We start from the raw sequence: 20,704 nt of genomic DNA on the forward strand, positions 1-20,704 counted from the left end.
CTGTTTTAGACCTAGGTTTATAACCCATGAAATGATGAAATCATTACTCTTTCTAAAAATCTAGTGATAACTGTGCGTGTGTTTTTAAATAGTGTGAATGTGTTACATAAAAAGAACCTAATGTACCCAGTGCCCAAAGTCTCCTTGCTACGAAGGAATGGGGAGGGTCTTTGTATGTAGCCTTACCCTGACTTTTTTTGGATTCGAACCCATGACCAACCGGTCACCAAGACACAACTTTACTGCTGTGCCAGGACTCGCTTCTTATTTTTCTTGCTTAAAAGAGGTATTGGAAGGAATCAGGAGGCGGGCCTTTCTTCAGTTGGTGGACATATGTACTGAGAAGTTGGAGATCTCTTGAGCTGGATTGATAAGAAATATTGCTGAGTAGTAGGAATGTTATAAAAGAACAGTAGGATAATGTATCCCCCTATGAAACAAAAACAAAGGTAGATTAAAGTGTTAAAACTAGAGATCTAAATAACTTGTTTACCTGTTCTAAAGAACCTCGTTAAAAGATAAAATATTGAGCACACTATAAGAAATTTTCGATGTGATCTAGAAACACAATTAATTTGTCGCAAATATCATGCTTACTTATTATTTCTTATTGGAAAAAACTCAAGTCCCACATTGGCTAGAGATAGTGGCAAGATGAAGTTTTTTTTTTGATCTGCAAAAAGTAAAATATATATTAATATGAAAGCAGTACCAGGGGTACTGTTATATTTACAAGCATGAATCACCCATTGTGGAGATTTGGTTCCCTAATACAAAACAACTCATCGTGAATTAAGGAACCCAAACTCTGACGGTATAAGTTACATAGATCATCCCAGCACTTAAACCTTGTTCCCACTAATTACAAAAAGAGACCTTCTCTGATATTGCTTGACCAAAAGTTAAAAGGTGTATCAAATCTTTTCTCAAGGTTCCTCAGCCAAGTCCAGCAGAAAAATATAGCGTCCTCCATCAGTTTGTTGGTGTTGAAGCTGTTGTTTGAAAAGACCATTCTGTTTCTATGATTCCATACACACTATGTTAGGGACACCCACCAAATGAGCCATCTCTGTGATTTGAGTGCTGCATGAAGTTCTGTCTTGGATTCTGCGAGAACACTCCCACTATGTTTATCCAAGCTAAGGATTCCCACTAGAGTGGTATAATTTTGTGGCAGCTGAAGAACAGATGGGCTGCCTCCTCATCCTTTTCCCTACAGAATGGGCATAATTTGTCAGGGATGTCCACATCCCTTCTAGACAAGTTAGATTTAGTGGGCAGTCTATCACGTATTAATCTCCAAGCGAAAAACACAGCTTTACTTGGTATTTTTAGCTTCCATACTCTTGAAATACCCTGTCTGTGTTCTCATCTCTTGATTCCCTGTCAAGATAAAGTATATAAGTGGAGGGCAACCCTCCCTTGTGAGCTAGCTTTTGGGGTTGAATTAGGTCAAATTCACATTCTAAGATGGTATCAGAGCTTATACTAGATCCATTGAAAGGGCCATCCACCATGTTATTCACGCATCAAGCCCAAAAGTGCTGGGCGTGAGGGGGTGTAATTGGAAAAATCCAAGTCCCATATTAGCTAGAGATAGTGCCAAGATAGACTATATAAGTGGAGGACAACCCTCCTCTATGAGCTTGCTTTTGGGGTTGAGTTAGGCCTCAAACCTACATTCTAAGATTGCTAGTGACATTTTTCTTCATAATTGCTTGTCATCTTCTACCATTTTTTACTGCTATTGAGTGTTTACTTTTTGTGGTTGCAGTCTTTGGCTGAGAAAGGAGGGTCTGATCTGGAGAAGGTTACTGCACATTCAAATTTTTTTGTTATTGCAACAATGAACCCTGGTGGTGATTATGGTAAGAAGGAGTTATCTCCAGCACTACGCAATCGCTTTACAGAGATATGGGTTTCCCCTGTTAATGATCTACATGAGCTTCGGGACATTGCTCTAAAAAGGTACCTTTACTTTTCCATATTAGATTATCAGTGTTTAGATAAATGTGAATTTTATATCCTGTTTATTTGATATTTTTTCTTTCCAGAATTTCCAAGTTTAAAGTTGTAGGCAACTCAGGCCCCACGAATGAAGAAAGACTCTCACTTGTTAATGCCATGATAAGTTTTTTTGAGGTATATTATACAAAGATTTACTATTGAAGTCATTAAATATTCACTACTGCAGAGCTGCTGGCATTCTGTGCACTTGTTTCCTATCATAAGCAAACCATTGTCTTCATTAGTGTAATATGGGGATCTGGTTCATTAATTAAGGTACTATTTGCCCTTGCTTTTTAAGGCTTCTCTTCCTCTTAAGAGAAATGGCCTAGCAAAATGCAAGTATGGAGAAGCTAAAGAAAAATAGAAGTTTAATAATGAATGAAAAAAACCAAAAAATGGATCTTCTCCAAAAGCTGATTCAAGGAGCCTTTGCTTATCTATTATGAATTAACGGTGCTTCTTCCTCTCCAGTCTCTCTTCCAGACACACTACCTTTGAATATGGCAATTTTACACAGTAGTCTAGACCAGTACAACAACTTATCTAGTGAAAATTATAACAATTTAGCCGAAATAGGTTTGATGTTGCCACATCACCGAGGGTGACACAGGCACACAGATTTGATTCAGAATTCATTTTCAAGTTGGAGAATGGATATCAATGATTGCAAATTCTTAGAATTTAGGTTTAGGTCCTAGTCAATCCTATAAAACCGACTTGTGAGGTGATTGTTGTCTCCCACTTATATACTTTATATTGATACTATCTCTAGGCAATGCAGGACTTGGATTTTCCCGAACTCACTCCCTCATGCCCAACACTATTGGGTTTGTGTGTTGATACTTGATAATATGGTAGGTGACCCTTTAAGGGATTTAGGATAGGCTCTAATACTATCTATCATTATCTTAAAATTTGGGTTTGGGTGTAACTTAATCATACAAAATCGACTTGTGTGGTGAGGGTTGCCCAACACCAACTTGATAATTTTATATTCAAACACTCAATCAAAGAGAATCTACATCTTCAGTAAAGCTAATTCCACTATTTGCCATCTCTTGTTTAGTAAAACTCCTATTGATTCTCACATCTTTAATTCAATCATGCTGTGCCCTCAACTGTTGATATTACTGATGGATGATTTTTTGTTTGTATAGTAGGCCCTTCTATAATAATATTCAAGTCTTCAAATAACCTGTGCACGATGTAAACTGTATCCAAATTACGTTAGATTCCTTGGGCCATGTTCTTATATTCTACCCTATGATGGCACAAATACGATATGTATCTAATATGTTGATACGATTATTTAAACAATATATAGGATATGATACATGTAAGATATGAATTTAAAAATGTATAAAAATCATAAAAGTAACATATTAAATAAATAATTACAATTCCGCAAATCCAAATTAAAAACATATTTCTTGAGCATCAGTAAAAACAAAAAAAATTCAGGCTAAAATATGTTTTTTGTCCTATAAATATCAAAATGTTCGGAAGCTGTCCTTGCAAAATTGAAATCTGTTACTTTTTGGCTTGGATGTAGGTTTGGTTGATTTCAATACCTACATGTCACATCGCTATTTACTTGTCACTTGCTCATTGGTTCTATAACTGGCTACTCTTACATTTTCCAGGGTTAACCCCCCCCACCCCCCAACTGTACGAAACAGAATAACCACATTGTTAACACGCGCAACACACCACACTCACATATAAGAGACAGTTATACTCTTGGAAACCCAAATCGGGTTCGACTTTTACATTCAAATGGAATTGCACGAGTTGAGGAAGTGGCTTTCCAGAGGAATGAAAGGAACGACGACAGATTGAAAAGGAAAATTCTTGAGGTTGATTTTGCAAAAGCATGGAGAAGAAGAAGGATGAACAACGAAGTGTGTGAAGCAACGAGAATTTTGAGGGCGAGGTTGGTCACGTTGAGCCTCAAGATAGGGCAAGGATCCATGGTAGGAGAGAGTGAAGGCCAAATGTTATGTTATTGTTTCAAGCATCCTACCTTGGTATTAGTTACCGATGACTTATGTTGATGATTTCTAAAATATGATGCTGGGGTTTAGAGAAGAAATTGGGTTGGTATCATATTTTGGGTTATAGTTTTTAAGTTATCATGTTTGTCATCTCTATTTTGGATTCTGGCCCATTTGGTGAATTCGGATATAGATTGTCGGGTATTTTTTTAGTGAATTTGGGTTACCCCTAGCCGAGATCTAGAAACTAATTCCTCTGGGTACTTAGATCCATGTAAGAGGTTGACTTTTCCTGAAGTTGCTCTTCCTTACACATTGACTTGGAGGTCGAACTCCTAATCACATGTTTAAGGGACATGGTTATCTACCAACCATACCATACCTCACCATGGTGATTTCGGCCATTATTAATGGTGGGGTATGAGGCCCAATACATTGCTCAGATACCATGAATTGGGAAAGGTATTTTGAGGTATTAATATCTTTCCATTGATCTGAATTCTCTAATATACAACAGAGGCTTCCATGAAAACAAGCAAATAAATGCTAATAAAATAGTAATAAATTATACTCAATCTATAAAAAAACATAACTAAAATGGACATGGAATAAAATGTATCTTGGGTAAAATAGGTTTATGTATCCCCATAACAAAGGTTTGCATCCAACATCTGTTAATTCCTACAGATTAATAGTTTATTCTAGGTTTTCCATCAGATTTTCTTTTAATATTCTTTCACATTGCTTTTGGTTAGAGTTGTGTTTTGGCTTGTTCGTGGGTATCTGTAATTTTTGTTGAAATTCGTCTTGTAAATTTGAAAAGGGTTTGATGAATTTGCTTTTGTGGTTTTATGAGGTTTTTCTGTGCGTCTTCTATGTACTTCTCTTCTCTATCTTTATATTGGTCTCCACATTCCGCAAAAGTAAAAAAAAGTCTTTCGTGTATTTAGGTTCTTGCTTTGTATTATTTTAGCATCTAGCTACATTTGAATAATACTATTCAACTGTTATGTGCTACTTGCTGCTGTACTGATTAATTCTTTGGTGTATTTAGGTTCTTGCTTTGTATTATTTTAGCATGTAGCTACATTTGAATAGTACTATTCAACTGTTATGTGCTACTTGCTGCTGTACTGATTACTTCTTTGATCTATTATATTATTAGTCATTTGGTATTTATTACTCCTATTCTTTGCTGCTGTATTTATTACTCCTATGCTTTTCAGTGGTACAATAAATTGCATCCAGGGAGAATGCTTACGGTGAGAGATCTCATTTCTTGGGTTGACTTTTTGATTGCAATGGAAGAAAGCTTAGGACCTAAACGTGCACTTCTTCATGGAGTCTTTCTTGTTTTGCTCGATGGGTTAAATCTAGGTATCATCTGTTTGTTAATGATTTTCATTTATTCAACTTCTATCTTTTCTTATATAATATCTGTTTTTTTATTATATATTAATTACCTGCTGATATTTCCTGGGTAAAAGAACCCAAGCCCAAATTGATGAAACAAACATGTTAAGAAGGATTGGCACCTCGTTGTGGGCTCTTTGCCACTTGGGGCTTTATTATGCTCTGAGGGTTGGACATGTGTTAAAAAATGTTGTGTTTCTGCCCAAGAATAATTTCGGATTTTTTTGTGTTTGGGTTTAACAATTAATTACATTCTATGTTTGAGCCTAATTAACTATGTTTTTAGTTCCTGAACTTTTTAAAGTTTTTACTTTTAGTCCTTGAACAAAAAGTTGACCGGTCTTAGTCCTTGATCTTTTCGTCCGTCCGTGTTTTTAGTCTCTGCTGTTAAAAGTTGTTGTTATGTGATGAGGTGGCATCAATTTTATAATTATTTAGTTGCTTTTTACGACAGTCCATTTTCTGGCTTTCTGAAAGTGTCTGAAACATTTAAACAAATTCCGGTGGCTAAAAACCCCTAAAAACTATTTTCCCCTCACTGATATCCCTTTTCATCTGATCATCTCCTCGATACTTAAATGGTCATCAATCCCAGCGTCACCATCACCAAACCAGTAATTGGAACAAAAATCCCAAAATCCCCAAAATCAACATTGCAAACCAACCATCTATTTTTCACCTGTGGCAAAACTATGCCTATATGGTGGGAATACCTTTCTTGGGTAAAGGAAGACAAGGTGTTTCACTGTAGGCCTTTGGATAATTTTATCCAGCACTTCTCCTCAGCAACTTCAAAGGTTTCTAACACAAGAAGGACAATGTGGTGGATAGCAGCTACAGTTTCAATTTGGAGGCTCAGAAATGATATCATTTTTCAGAATCAAACTTTTGATATCAATAGGCTGACAGATAGCACTCTATTCCTTTTATGGACCTGGTTGAGGGGTTGGGAAAGGAATTTCCAGATTCCTTATTATAGCTGGTCTTCGAATATGTCTATAGCTTTTAGCTAAAGTCTATGTTAGTAGGGTTTTCATTTGTGCAGGGTGTTGTATCTCCTGAATTGTCAGGACCCCTTTTCTGTATTTTGTAGTACCTCTGGTACTAGTTATTCTATAATATATTATATCTTTGCCTTCCAAAAAAAAAAACATCGCAAACCAACATCAATGGTAAACTATTTATGATCAAGAAGCCAAAATTAGATCCCGAAACCAAACCCAACCCAAACTAGATCCTGTAGTGAGAAAAATGTTTGCTAAGGGCTCTGATTCAGTCCATAGCGTGAGCCTCGAGATTGCTGATTTTGTGTTAGAGTGGTGTTGAGATCCCTCACGTTCTCCTTCCAGTCATTCTTAGTTCGACCAGATCGGTGGCCGCTGCGGCGTTGTGGGTGCTGAGTTGCTGTGAACGTCCATTATGCCATCTCTGTGTTTTTCTCGAAACTTGTTTCTAGTTCTTGAAAATCTTTATCTTTCACTCGTTGCAGGTTATGTGATTCATTCACATCTTATTTTTTTTGTTTCCAGCCAATAATTCCCTCTTATTTTTTTTTTCTCTCTCTGGTGTTTTGTTTTCTTATTGAATATCTCAACCACACCAACGTGTTTGGTGGTTTCTCCTCTGGAAATCATCTTCTATCAACACCTTTCAATATCAAATCTCATCCATTATTTGTTTATAATCTTTTAAATTTTTCAATCAGTTGTTGTTGTTTAAGGTTTTGATCTTTTTGCTGAATTTTAATCATTGGATGTGTGAATTTCGTTGATAATTGATAAGAAATGTAACAAGGGAAAAAATGATTTCTTAAGAATGGGGAAAAGAAGAGAGTCATGAATTGAGATGAATTTATGGTGGTAATTGAGATGAATTTATATTATTGTATTATGTCATGAACCAACTATTCTTAAAGCGTAAAGATGTTAGGTGAGTAGACATGAATGATGTTATATTACATGTTAGAATTTGGGGTTAAGGCCTAACTCAACCCCACAAGACCAACATGTAAGGTGAGGATTGCCCAAGCTTTTATAAGCTATTATTAAGCCATATCTCTAATCAATGTGGGACTAAACCACCATCGAGCCCCCAATGAGGCTGCTAGTAAAAACGGACTAAGAGTGAGCGCAATAAAGGGAACTTTCTCCAATATAACAACATTAGTTTTCTATCATGTAAAGCTTCAATTATGAGCTCCCAAAGTGCTTGAAGCAGAAACACTGTTCAAACACATCCCAGAAATGAATTAGACCTTACTGTATGTTTACTGACAGTTGCTCAACTTTTATCAGGGACAGGACTTTCAAAAAGGGATGCTGCTGAGCTAAGGGAGAGATGTTTATCCATCCTTCTACAAAAGCTAGGGGTATGTTCTCCCCTCGTTATTCATCATTATGCTCAATGTTGGAAATTGGAGCATTGACGATTATTACTCTTCCAAATAGCTTAATTATTGTGTTTACCTGCTGTCGGCTGTTTACAGTGTTTTACCACAATTCCTCCTGAAATTCATTAACACACAAACCAGTCTTGTGTTGAATAAGTTTGATAGAAATATTGCACGATTTTGTCAGTGAGAGAGATCAGAGAGCCAAATGGTTGAGAAGAGTCACTGTATTCCCTTAGAATGGGTATTAGTATTTATTTGAGCAGTCTATATAACTATCTGCTGACTAGCAGTTAGTTATAACTGTTGACAGAAAGCTAATCTGTTACAACAGCTATTGTAAATTATCAGGAAATACAAAATGCATATATAATGCACATGTATCTAATAAATTTGTTTAAATTTCTTTTTTGAGGCAAGGTTCAGTTATGTCCTGAGTGTGGGGCAGTACTTATAAGTGTTTCTATATTTATAATTTTATTGTGTAATTTGTTTGAGTGGAATGCTCATATTTGTAATTTTAATGATGTGTCGGACATGTTGACTAAATTATTCTTACAGGTTGATGAAAGTAATTCAGAGCTTTCAAGAATTGGAAATTATGGTTGGGGTGAATTTGGCACCGATATGGATGTGTCACATAGTGATGATTTATTTGGCATTGATCCATTCTATATCAATAAAGGTAATAATGTGATGCCGCATTCTTTTATCTGACTTAGTTTTGTGTAAATATTATTTCTACGTTTGACACACTATCATCTAGCAATTGGATTTGCCCCCTAAAATAGCTCTAAAGGATGGAGACATGTTATGAGCTATTGAATAATTGTTTTGTTTATTTATTTGCATTTAGGATTTTTAATAGGATTCACTTTCTTCCTGCTTTTTAGTGTTCTCCTTTACAATAATTTTTACTCTCTGAGTACTGCCTTGCTGGTTGTCTCTTGTGTTTATTTTTTTACTTTGCTTTATACCTATAGGTATTGGCATTTGTGAGGATGGTGGGTTTGAATTCAAGGCGCCTACTACTTGCAGGAATGCTCTGAGAGTTTTGCGGGCTATGCAGCTTCCAAAACCTGGTATGTTTCTTCATTCTTTGGATATCTTTTAATTATCTCAGAAATTTCGCATTTAAATTATTAGATTTCTTAGTTTTAAATGATTGTTCTTTTGCAGTTTTACTGGAAGGTAGCCCAGGTGTTGGGAAAACTAGTTTAATCATTGCCTTGGGAAAACGTTCTGGGCATAGAGTCGTACGAATAAATTTTTCTGAGCAGGTCAGTAATATGTTTTTAGTTGATCTTTATCTTGTAGCACTTGTGTTTTACTGTAATATTTTGTTTAACTTTTTGTCACTGCAAAGTTCTTACTTAAAGCATATTTTTGGTGCAGACTGATATGATGGATCTGTTAGGGTCTGATTTACCTGTTGAAAGTGATGAGGGAATGAAGTTTTCTTGGTCTGATGGGATACTATTGCAGGTTGATTTGTCTTATGACGTAACTATAACAGTCTTTTATTGTAGTGTTGTGTATGACCACACAACCTTTATTTATAATACATAAATAGGATCAATCTAATAACGAGTAATAATGACTAAATTAGTAATGACTATCTAATCATAATAACATAATATGTAATCTTAATACTCCCCTTCAAGCTCGAGCATATACGTCATATGAATCTAGCTTGTTATAAATGTGGTCAACCTGATAGAAATGGAAGGCGGTTTTAGTCGTGTGGTTGTGCCGGATAAACATGGCTTGGCAGCCATGGAAAAAGAGCCAAACAGGGGACTGGTCAAGGATCACTGGAGGAAGAGAAGCCTGATGTTGTGGTTGCTGGACTGTTGGTCAGATGGTGTTTTGGTCGCCGGAGGTGGGTGATTCCGTGTGGGTGGTCGCACCGGAGAAAGGAAGACTTGGCGGTGGTGAACGGAAGCCCGTAGTGCTTCGTGATATTGTTCATGCGAACAGAAAAACACATGCTGAAGAAAAGAAAATAAAATTGTTTGATGCGTGATGGTGGTGGTGGCCGTCACCAGAAAGGTCATTGGAAAAGAAGAAAGGGTCGCTGGAAGATGGGCAGCGAGCAGAAAGGTCCACCGGGGACCTACTTTCTTTAAAACTCTGTCAAGAATAACGTAGCTCTGATGCCATATAACAGTGTTTTATTGTAGTGTTGTGTATGACCACACAATCTTTATTTATAATGAGTAAATAGGATGAATATTGATTACATAGGATCAATCTAATAACGAGTTATAATGACTAAATCACTAATTACCATCTAATCATAATAACAGAATATGTAATCTTAACATTAACATATCATGTTAATCTCAACTTTTGATATGTATTTAATTTCCAACTTATTTCTGCAGGCCCTGAAGGAAGGCTGCTGGGTTTTGCTGGATGAGATTAATCTTGCTCCACAATCTGTTTTAGAAGTATTTCTCTCATGAATCTTAATCTGCATTTGTTCTCATTTATTTTCCTTTATAAACCTTATTTATTGCTGCTTTCTTTGTTTCCTCTTTCTATGTCTCTTTGCTGTAACAAAGTTCTTCGTATCAGGGTTTGAATGCTATTCTGGACCACAGAGCTGAGGTGTTTATACCAGAGTTGGGTAATACTTATAAATGCCCACCATCATTTAGAGTTTTTGCTTGTCAGAATCCATCACATCAAGGTGGTGGCCGAAAAGGCCTTCCAAAGTCATTTCTTAATAGATTTACCAAGGTATGCTGGTAGTATGTTATTTTTGTATTTATTTTGAGCCCATGAACTGAGGAATCCAATGTCCAAAATCCAAAATCCTCTATGTAGTAGTTAGAATCGTGTATTTACCTTAAGGGACTCTAATTAGCTTTCTGTTCTGCTCTGTCTAGTAAAGGTGTCCTTTTTCAGAGTATTTTTCCTCTATTGTCTATGATAAATATTGTCAGGCAAATATTTTTCTTTTGTACTCAATATGCAAGATTTATCAAATCTGTGTTTTTTGGTTGTTGACTACAGGTGTATGTTGACGAGTTAGTTGAGGAAGACTACCTATCCATTTGTGAATCAAAATTTTCGACTATACCTAGAACTTTACTCACAAAGTTACTCTTATTCAATAAAAGGATGCATGAAGACACCACAGTAAATCAAAAGTTTGCCAAAGATGGCTTCCCATGGGAGTTCAATCTTCGTGATGTATTTCGGTCTTGTGAGATAATTGAAGGTTCTGTCATCCATGTTCCTTTCACTTTTAATTTGATAATGCTGTTTTTCCTGGTTTCTTCATTTTATTTCTAATTTCCCATGGACAGTCATTTCCTTTTTCATGCTGATATTTCCTTTATATTCAATTTAGGTGCACCAAAGTACTCTGGATTATACTCCTTCTTGAACATTGTTTATATTCAGAGAATGCGTTTGGCAGCTGATCGAAAGGAAGTCTTACGAGTTTTCAAGGAGGTATTTGAGGTGACACCGTTTATAAATCCATATCCTCGCATTCAACTCAATTCACACCATTTAATTGTGGGGAATGTTACTATCAAGAGGAATCACGTCCAATTAACTACGTCCTCAAGCAAACAGCTCCTGATGCTTCCTGAAATCCGTCAAAGTTTGGAATCTGCTGCTCGATGTGTTGAGCGTCAATGGTTATGTATCTTGACTGGGCCATCATGCTCTGGAAAAACTTCATTGATAAGATTACTTGCTAACCTAACGGGCAATGTGCTAAATGAAGTAAATCTTTCATCTGCAACTGATATATCTGAATTATTAGGATCTTTTGAACAGTATGACGCCTTGCGTAATTTTTCCAAAGTTGTTGCTCAATTTGAGTGCTATGTTAATGAGTACATCAGTTTGCAACTGGAGACTTCAAATGAAGCAATTTTCAGGGAAACAGATTTTTATATCAGATGGATGGCTTTCCTTTCTGGGTTGAAATTTGACTGCTTGTCATCTTCAGCTGCAAATTGTTTTGAAAATCTATGTTTTCTCATTGGACAACTAAAGTTGCAGATACAAAAGAATTCTGTACCTGTATCTTACTCATTCCATGAACTTGATTTGGCCATGAAGACAGTTTTGAAGATGAAAGCAGATGTTGTTTCAACCAAATTTGAATGGGTTACAGGATTGTTGATCAAGGCTATTGAGCAAGGGGAATGGATAGTCTTGGAGAATGCAAATCTATGTAACCCCACGGTATATGATGCATATATTGAATAATGTTGTGCCAGTTCATGCTTTTAAAAGCTTATTATGCCTGAACCAAGTCGTATTTATTCTCTGTAGTTTGTACTCACTATGTATAAACTGCACTAACTGACTAATCTCTCTTTGTTCTCCCCTTCTCTGAATGCGTGATGAGCATGTGTGCAAATACAAGTTTGTGTCAAAAACATCTGGCTCATTAAACTTCACATTATCCAACTTTTATTCCTGGATCTATAGTTTTCCCCCAAATAAACTAGAATATAAGCCATTGGATAATATGGTTGTTCTTGTTTAATTTTTCTGAAATTTGGCATGTAAGATCTGCATATTCATTGTATTTTAGCACTTGGATTGATCTAATGTTTTTTTCCCCCTGAAGTTATTGGGCAATGCAAGTCTGTAATTTGATACTACATAATTATTTTTTACTTGTTTTTGTTGCTAGGTTCTTGATAGGATTAACTCATTGGTGGAACCTTGTGGATCAATCACGGTCAATGAGCGTGGAATCGTTGATGGAAACCCATTGGTTATTCATCCACACCCTAATTTCCGCATATTCCTCACAGTTAATCCCCACTATGGTGAAGTTTCTCGAGCAATGCGTAATAGGGGAGTTGAAATATTTATGCTGCAGCCGTATTGGTTAGATGATAGAAGTGGGTACAATGATGAGGATGTTGAATTCAAAGATGTTAGGAGGTTTCTTGTTTTATCGGGTATTCCGATTGCTCAATTGGTTGATTCAATGGCTAGAGCCCACACTTATGCTAAAAATAAAGGTTCAGAGCTTAATGAGCACATTACTTATCTTGAACTCTCACATTGGGTTCACCTGTTTCTGCAGCTTCTGAAGAATGGTTGTTGTCCTATTTGGAGTCTAAAAATAAGTTGGGAGCATATATATCTCTCCTCATTGGGTGTTGAGGGAGAAAAAATAATCGATTTCGCCAAAACTAAATATTTGTCGGCAACTAATTTGGCTGGGTATGATGATTTGACAGCGTGTCCTTTGGCTTTGCCTGGAGGATGGCCATTGCCACTAAGTGTAAGGGATTATGTATATTACTCTAAAGAAGCTTCTATCAAACAGAACTGTATGTATCTGGAATTCCTGGGAACTCAGATTGCGTCTCATCAATATCGAATTGCTCGTAAGAGGCACTCAACAGCTTGTGTGCAGACTCCCAGTGATCATGTGAGGGCATATTTGATGGATATGATGACTTTACGTGAACTTATGTTTCCTAAGGCTTCAAATGTGATGATTTCAGACTATGGGAGGGAGTGCAAATATGACTCAGAATTGACCAATAGGATGCTATTCTTTGCAGCCAATTGGACAATTGAACAAGCTACTGAAAGTGATTTTAAGTTCTATCTTCTCAGGTTCAAGTGGTTTAGTTCTCAAATGCAGCCCTTCTGCCAGTTCTTTAGTAACTTTGTCATACTGATAGAACAGATGATCAAGCATCCTATTTGGGAGTATATTTCATGCCGTGACAAACTAGATGCTGATTTGAAGTTAATGCCCTTGCTGTCACTTGATTTAGTTGATTTGGCTCCATCAAATAGCAAAATTAAGTATCTTTGTAATGCCATTAGTTGCTTTGATCCACTAAGATTAACTTACCAGCAACGGAATATTGAGAGCCAGCATAATTTTGATGAAGAAGTCAGTATTGAGAGCCAGCACAGTTTTGGTGAAAAAACCAGTTGCTTCATTCGACTTTTGAAGTCTCTTTACTTTTTGCAAGATGAAATACTTAACAAATTTGTCATTTCAACTCCAAAGCTAATAGAGGACCAATCATTTGACTATAAACTACAGTTATACTCTAACCTTATTGAGGACCATGCTTTATTTTGGCATTACTTCATTTCTTCAGAGTTTGATCACATGATGATTTCTTGGCATTGTTTGGTGAAGGATGCTCGGAAGTTTATAGATATGTGTCCAGAAGCTGTAGATAATTTTTTGGTAAGCTAAGGATTTATGGATTTTAGATTTAATTAAAGTACCTTGTAAGCTTAACTTGTTTTAAATCAGGATGATTGCACTCTTGTTTTCTTCACGCATTTTTTCTTTGGTGTCACCAAAATATCCATATTTCACATTTTTTTATATTTTCAGACAGTTAATTATATTTACTCCTTGTACAGATGGAGAGCCAAAAAATTGAGGAGTTTTCTTTTTCAGTAAATTCAGAAAAATCTTTGCTGTGGATTCATGGTGGTCACCCATTTTTGCCCTCTTCTTCTGATTTACTTGATCAACAGCACCAGCTTTTAAAATTTGTTGAAACAATTTGGCCAAGAAAGACAGGATCCTGTTATCAAGGTAGACTATTTTAAATTCTTTTTTTTTTGTTTTTTGTTTTTAGAAAATTTTGAATGCACAATTCTTGGTCAAGATATTCCTTGCTTAAGTGGTTAATCAACTCAGTAAGTTGCTGTAAGTAACCACTTGTTGGGCATCATTAAGCAGTAAGTGGTCAATTATTCTTAAGATGGAAGGATTTTTGTACTTCTTATTTTGTTTGATTTTCATTCATTTTTTATTTTCTATTGAGAATATTCAGGAATTTTGAGCAGCCATCTTACTGATGTTGTTGCATCATTTGATCATGATCTTCGCTTCCTCGTGACACAAGGTATATTGTTGGCATTCCTCTTTCCCTTGTAACATTTCTACATAGGCAATAGGATTCTCTCACATTGCAAGTACGAATTATTTGGATATGAGCATCAGGTGTTATCCTTTGGTCTATTCCCCTGTCTAGTTTAAAGATGAAATGATGATATCATTAGGTCAATTTGAGCTGTATTTATCTTGTCAAGTATTTCTTTGGGCATTGGAAAATTGTCTGGTAGTGTAAATTTATATGTCTGCATCATTGATATTATTGTGGGTGAGGCTTGGAGCAACAGTGAAGTTGCATCCTTGTGACGTCCTGGTCATGGGTTCAGATACTTGAAATAGTCCGTTTGCTTGCAAGAGTAGGGCTGAGTGCTTTACCCTCCAGAAACCCCAGTAGGTGGGAGCATTGTTCACCGTGTCTCTCATTTTTATGTTCATGAGAATGTTTAAATAATTACTGTGGAGTGATATGGTCTGCATCACTACACATTTTAACATCAATAGTAAATGCAGGTCTTTGGAATAGAACTTTCAAATTAAACAACTGTGTTTTTTTAGCATATGTGATGTCTTCAAGAATTTACTTATGAATCATGATACAGATCTTGGAAAGTCTCTCAGTATGAATCAAGAATTCCTCCTTTCCCTGATGTAGTTTCAAAACTTTGGTTTATAAGACTAAGATTTTTTACTTTTTCTTCCCATACTGTCCATCTACTTTCCTGCTCTTCCTTTTAGGTTGAATTTTATTGTTACTACTTGCTCTTTGCATAAGTCGAAGTTTCTAGAATTTTTCTTTAATTTCCTTTTTTCCTTTATTGCTGTACAATAAAAATCAATGGATGATATGATCAAGAATTTACATCAAGAAATATATTGCATGTAGGTTTCTGGTTTTATTCCTGGTTGACGGTGATGAACATCATCATATTTACTTTTGGTTTATTGTTTTTGTGGCTTATCTTTAGATACATATTATTTTGTTTTTTATTCTATATTTGCATAGATGTCTCAAACTCATCCTTTTTAATGGCAAAATGGAATCATGAGGATGGTATTCATATTGTTGAGAAGTTGAAGGAGATGCATCAGGTTTGTCCCTTGCATGATAGTATTGAAATCTATAAGATTGCACATTCGTCATTTGATTGTTAATCTTAAATTTGTTCGACAGATACTATCAAGAAGGTTTGAACATGAAAAGCACAAGTTGCAGTTGAATACAGGATCCAAAGACCTTTCAGCTTTTGCTGAAAATTCAGCTGCTTGTTGTTCATTTACACCTGTAATGTTGTGTGAAAAATCTGTATTTGAGGCTTGGCAGGATACGTTTCTTCCGGTAGATTATACCAGTTTATTCTGGGACATGAAGTTATTACAGAAACTCACATCAATTCATTTGGATGATCTTGAAGAGTTACACCAAGTAATGCTGACCACAATTAGCTGTTTATTTTTTCCCCCAGATTTTCTGTATAGCTGCACCCTGGTTTGGCTGTGCATGTTTCATTGCTTACTTAAGATTGCCTTTTATGAATTGTTTTATTGTTAAAAATATTTCCTTATAGTAGGGGAGAGAAGTTACACTTTGTATATTATGCTTCAAATAATCTGGACGCATACTGGATTGCTTTAAACTTAATTTCCCATGCTTTTGATTCTAATAATAGGCTGTGGGATGTGTATCCAATCTGTTGGACTTTGCTTTGAAATTTTCATTGAGTTTCTCATCAAGGCCTCCACAAATGTTTTTGCCACACCAAAAGATATTGTGGACCCTGAATGCATGGGCATCAGTGGATTCAGGTTGGTGTAAAGGCTTGAATGTGTCCAATTATCTTTTTTCTTGGTTAATAGGCTCACACATGGATTTAACTTAATTTATTTTCTTGTTTTTTTTTTTTTTGGGGGGGGGGGGTGTTGTGATGCAGTAAATTTGAAAATTGCAAGCTTTATTCTGGAGATGTGGTTTAAGTGGCATGAATCTATTTGGGTATATTTCCCTAAATCTGTGAAGATTGATGGCTCTGATGAAATTGAACTACCCCACATGCTCGTTGAGCCTTTCAGTGCATTAGCTGTGTTTCAGATGACGTGAGTTGATTTTATGATTTCATTACTAAATTCTTGTTTTACTATTGATATTGAGTTATTGGAGCTTTAAATAACCTAAGGTCATTAGTCAATACAAAAGTTAATATTGGGGCTTCATTACCCATAAGCTATCTATGGCATATGTTGTTTGTTAATATATACATGACATGGGGAAGAAATTCTGCATTGCATAAGGAAATGTTCAACATAATTGAGTATGTATATCTTAATTTCCAAAACCTAATTTTAGGAAATTAGGAAAAGAGGTAAATAAATATAATAATAAATGCTTTATCAATATCCTTTTATCTATCCACTTTAAAAGTATTGGGAGAAACCCAAGTCCCACATAGAGATAATGCCAAGATAGAGTATTTAAGTGGGAGACAATTCTCACCCTATGAGCTAGCTTTTGGGTTGAGTTTGGCTCAAACCCACATTTTTAAATGGTATCAGAGTCTATCCTAGATCCATTAAACGAGCCACCCGCCATTTCATTTACACACTAAGCCCAAAAGTGCTGGGTGTGAAGGGGTGTTTTGGGAAAATTCCTAGTCCCACATTGGCTAGAGATAGTGCCAAGATAGATTATATGTGGGGGGCAATTCTCACCCTATGAGCTAGCTTTTTGGGTCGAGTTAGGCCCAAACACACATTCTAAGAAAAAGACAGTAAAGAAATGTCATTAATTTCCTCATTTATATGACTACTGATATTTGTCTCTCCTTTTTAACAAGTCTGTAAAATATTTAAGAATTAGGTAGAGGTACGGACTTGGTTGAAAAGATAGTAATTAATATTGATTTAGGTTTTTAAAAAGGACAGAAATAAATAAAAGAGTGCTAGTATTATGTGGTTGTTTTGCTGTAAATGATTATTTGTTAACACTTGCAGATATTGTGCATCTTGCGGTTGAGAATCTCATCCTTCTTTGGAAAATATTTTCAGGCAAAGCACACATGCTATCAAGGAGTTTTGGGTGCAATGTCTCAAGTCTAGAGTTACCTCGTTCAATTTGTGGCATTGTTCTCATCATGGAACACATCTGCCTGATTTTCTTTTATCTGCTGCTCGCTGTCTTTTCCAGCAGGTAAAACTATTGCTTTCCTTCTATTACTCAGTCAGTCGTGCCTTATAATGTATCTGTTAAACTGATTCCATCTTATGCCATGCTTAAATGCAGATTATTTATGCACATAGAAAATCTTTTGAGGCGGATCAATTTGCTAGAATCAAATATATTTTTTTTTCTGAGAAGAATGTACTTACGGTATGTCTCTCTTTTTTTTTTGGGCACTTGTTATGGCTGTTTTCTGATTTCGTTGTTTTGGAATAGCAAACAAAGTTAAGACACTATAACCCTAGATATTTTCTTTGAAATCATTTTAGAATACCTTTTTAGGCTTTATTTTGAAATGTTCAGTGATAGACTTCTCATAAGTATAATGTACTGGAAAATAAAAATTTCTCAACATGAATTGTTATAGTTTAAAAAGAAATACACAATAAAGAAAGAAAAACATGGTCACAATAAACAATGGCCAAGCTTTGTGCATTCTATTTGAATGGTTATGATTCCCAAAGTTCTGTTTTCTTATTGTCATTCCCCTGTTATCTGAATCTAGGAAGAAAGCATTGATTTGCTGAGCTCTCTCGTTGCTTCATCAAGACACCACAGGTTGAAAAACTCAGTGCAGAAGTTCATAGTGCCACTGCTTAGAGAGCTGTATCTTCAGTCTAATACTGCTGGTAACTATTTGCTTCTTATTGCCCCCTTTAATAGACACGCATAATGACTGACTGCATGTGATTTTATATGTGGCCATAAAAGTTGGGTAAGATAAAAGTACAAAACTCTTCATAATATTCTATAATTCTGCTGCATTTTTAATTCTTTATTATAGCTTTGACCTGGCAGCATTAATTACTATTATATAGGTATCATTATACTTCTGTTTATTAATGTTCTCACTTATTTTTTAATTTTAAAATTTCCTGTCTTAGATTTCAATTATACTATTGGTTGTGCATGGGCTCACGTTGGAGCATTACGCATTAATCTCTTGCTTAGCTGTAAGGACATTGATCCTGCCATGAAGTACTATTGCAAGTACTCTCAGCTTGTGGAAACAATATCATCACTTGAACTTGAAATTCAGGTATTCTATAAAGATCTTTAATTCAATTGATACTTTTCCCTTTGTTTTCTCATGATTGAACTCCTCTTTGCTTAATATCTTATTGCTTCAACTACTAGTATGATAATCTATTATGAATTGTAGTTCCTAATTGGAACAATTTTGTATACTGAGGGTGAATTAATTTCTATTTACTAAATTTTTTCCAGGTAAGGAAAGAGTGTGGTTATCTTGCTGGACAGGTTTTGACACAAGAGGCTGACAAAAGAAAAGCACAAAGGCTGGAAAAGCTTCAGGCAGAGTGTCGAAAGCTACAGAGAAAGGTTTCTAGATTCTTATGTTTCCATTCTTTTGCTTATATTGTTTGCATGTTCTATATGTAATCATTGACTTTCATTTTTTTTTTATCAGCAAAGATAAGATATATATATTAATGAGTACCAGAGGTACTAGAAATACACTTTACAGGTCAAATTAGTTTCCTGAGATACCTACATCTGACCATAGAATGTGAATACATAAATAAGACACCTATCATGTGAAATTTATTACAGAATGATGTCAATCATGGTGTACAGAGTCATTATTTTTTGTATACCTTCATTATTGCTGTTAGTTTTTCTTTTTGTCTGTAGTGCATTGAGTTTTTAATAAGTATAATACTCCCTCCGCTCCGAATTACAAGAAACATGGACCCACTTTATAATGTATTACTTGCTAATTGTCTTTTTTATACACTTAATTTATTATGAAAGCTGCTCATTCATTCTCTATGCAAGTGGATGCATTTATTGACTATTAACAATATAAGCACATTGATTGGTGGAAAAAGCATCAATCCTTAGTGTCATTAAATATCACCACTACTTTTTATGGGTACTTTTGGAATATGATTTAAATTTTTTATATTATTAATTAAAATAACTAGTTTACCTACTTTTATTGGTTTTGAAGAATTAGTTAATTGTTTCTGATAAAAGGGACTAGAGGGGGTACTTTATAATTCTTCTTGCTAAGAAAGAAAATGTAGTAAGATACTGGATGACACCATTTTCTTTTGCTGGAGCTGATTGCAGAACTTGGAGAAAGGATTCGACAATCCTTTTCATCAATGGTCGTCATATCAGAAAAGGGTTTTGTAATTAGTGGAAAATAGTTTCACAGACAGGGATCACCAATGTAAATATCATTAGTTTTGTATTAGGGAACCAATGTAAATATCATTAGTTTTGTATTAGGGAACCAAACCTCCACACGGGAGACTTCATTGGTGATTGTAAATATCACAGTACGACTTGAACTGGTTTTAATCTAATATATAATATATTTTTGCGGATTAAAAAAAAGAAAATGCAGTTGCTGAGCAACAACAACAACAACAACGCCTTATCCCACTAGGTGGGGTCGGCTACATGGATCAACTTTCGCCATAATGTTCTATCAAGTACCATACTTCTATCCAAATCATTAAGTTCGAGATCCTTCTTGATAACCTCTCTTATAGTCTTTTTGGGTCTTTCTCTGCCTCGAATTATTTGCCTTCTCTCCATCTGGTCTACTCTCCTCACTACAGAGTCTACCGGTCTTCTCTCTACATGCCCAAACCACCTAAGTCTATTTTCCACCATCTTCTCTACAATAGGCGCTACTCCAACCCTCTCTCTAATAGCTCCATTTCTAATTTTATCCTGTCGAGTCTTACCACACATCCACCGCAACATCCTCATCTCCGCTACACCTACTTTAGTCTCATGTTGGCTCTTGACCGCCCAACATTCTGTTCCGTACAATAGCATATAGA

General features: G+C 35.6%; 1 protein-coding gene across 1 annotated transcript in view; it reads left to right on the top strand.

Moving 5' to 3' along the window:
• Window positions 1-20,704, top strand: part of LOC114391129 (midasin-like) — a 59,357-nt gene that overhangs the window by 22,262 nt on the left and 16,391 nt on the right. Inside the window, exons 22-45 of the mRNA XM_028352125.1 lie at window positions 1,775-1,968; window positions 2,055-2,142; window positions 5,231-5,381; window positions 7,712-7,785; window positions 8,368-8,491; window positions 8,790-8,888; window positions 8,986-9,086; window positions 9,202-9,291; window positions 10,194-10,259; window positions 10,387-10,551; window positions 10,828-11,035; window positions 11,168-12,018; window positions 12,476-14,011; window positions 14,194-14,371; window positions 14,613-14,684; window positions 15,678-15,763; window positions 15,846-16,097; window positions 16,342-16,477; window positions 16,603-16,765; window positions 17,714-17,855; window positions 17,949-18,035; window positions 18,391-18,514; window positions 18,770-18,924; window positions 19,113-19,226. Of these exons, the coding sequence (XP_028207926.1) occupies window positions 1,775-1,968; window positions 2,055-2,142; window positions 5,231-5,381; window positions 7,712-7,785; window positions 8,368-8,491; window positions 8,790-8,888; window positions 8,986-9,086; window positions 9,202-9,291; window positions 10,194-10,259; window positions 10,387-10,551; window positions 10,828-11,035; window positions 11,168-12,018; window positions 12,476-14,011; window positions 14,194-14,371; window positions 14,613-14,684; window positions 15,678-15,763; window positions 15,846-16,097; window positions 16,342-16,477; window positions 16,603-16,765; window positions 17,714-17,855; window positions 17,949-18,035; window positions 18,391-18,514; window positions 18,770-18,924; window positions 19,113-19,226 (5,256 nt within the window). The remainder of the gene's footprint in view (window positions 1-1,774; window positions 1,969-2,054; window positions 2,143-5,230; window positions 5,382-7,711; window positions 7,786-8,367; window positions 8,492-8,789; window positions 8,889-8,985; window positions 9,087-9,201; window positions 9,292-10,193; window positions 10,260-10,386; window positions 10,552-10,827; window positions 11,036-11,167; window positions 12,019-12,475; window positions 14,012-14,193; window positions 14,372-14,612; window positions 14,685-15,677; window positions 15,764-15,845; window positions 16,098-16,341; window positions 16,478-16,602; window positions 16,766-17,713; window positions 17,856-17,948; window positions 18,036-18,390; window positions 18,515-18,769; window positions 18,925-19,112; window positions 19,227-20,704) is intronic.

The sequence above is a fragment of the Glycine soja genome, chromosome 16 (assembly GCF_004193775.1).
Source record: "Glycine soja cultivar W05 chromosome 16, ASM419377v2, whole genome shotgun sequence".
In the NCBI taxonomy this organism is placed as follows: Eukaryota; Viridiplantae; Streptophyta; class Magnoliopsida; order Fabales; family Fabaceae; genus Glycine; species Glycine soja.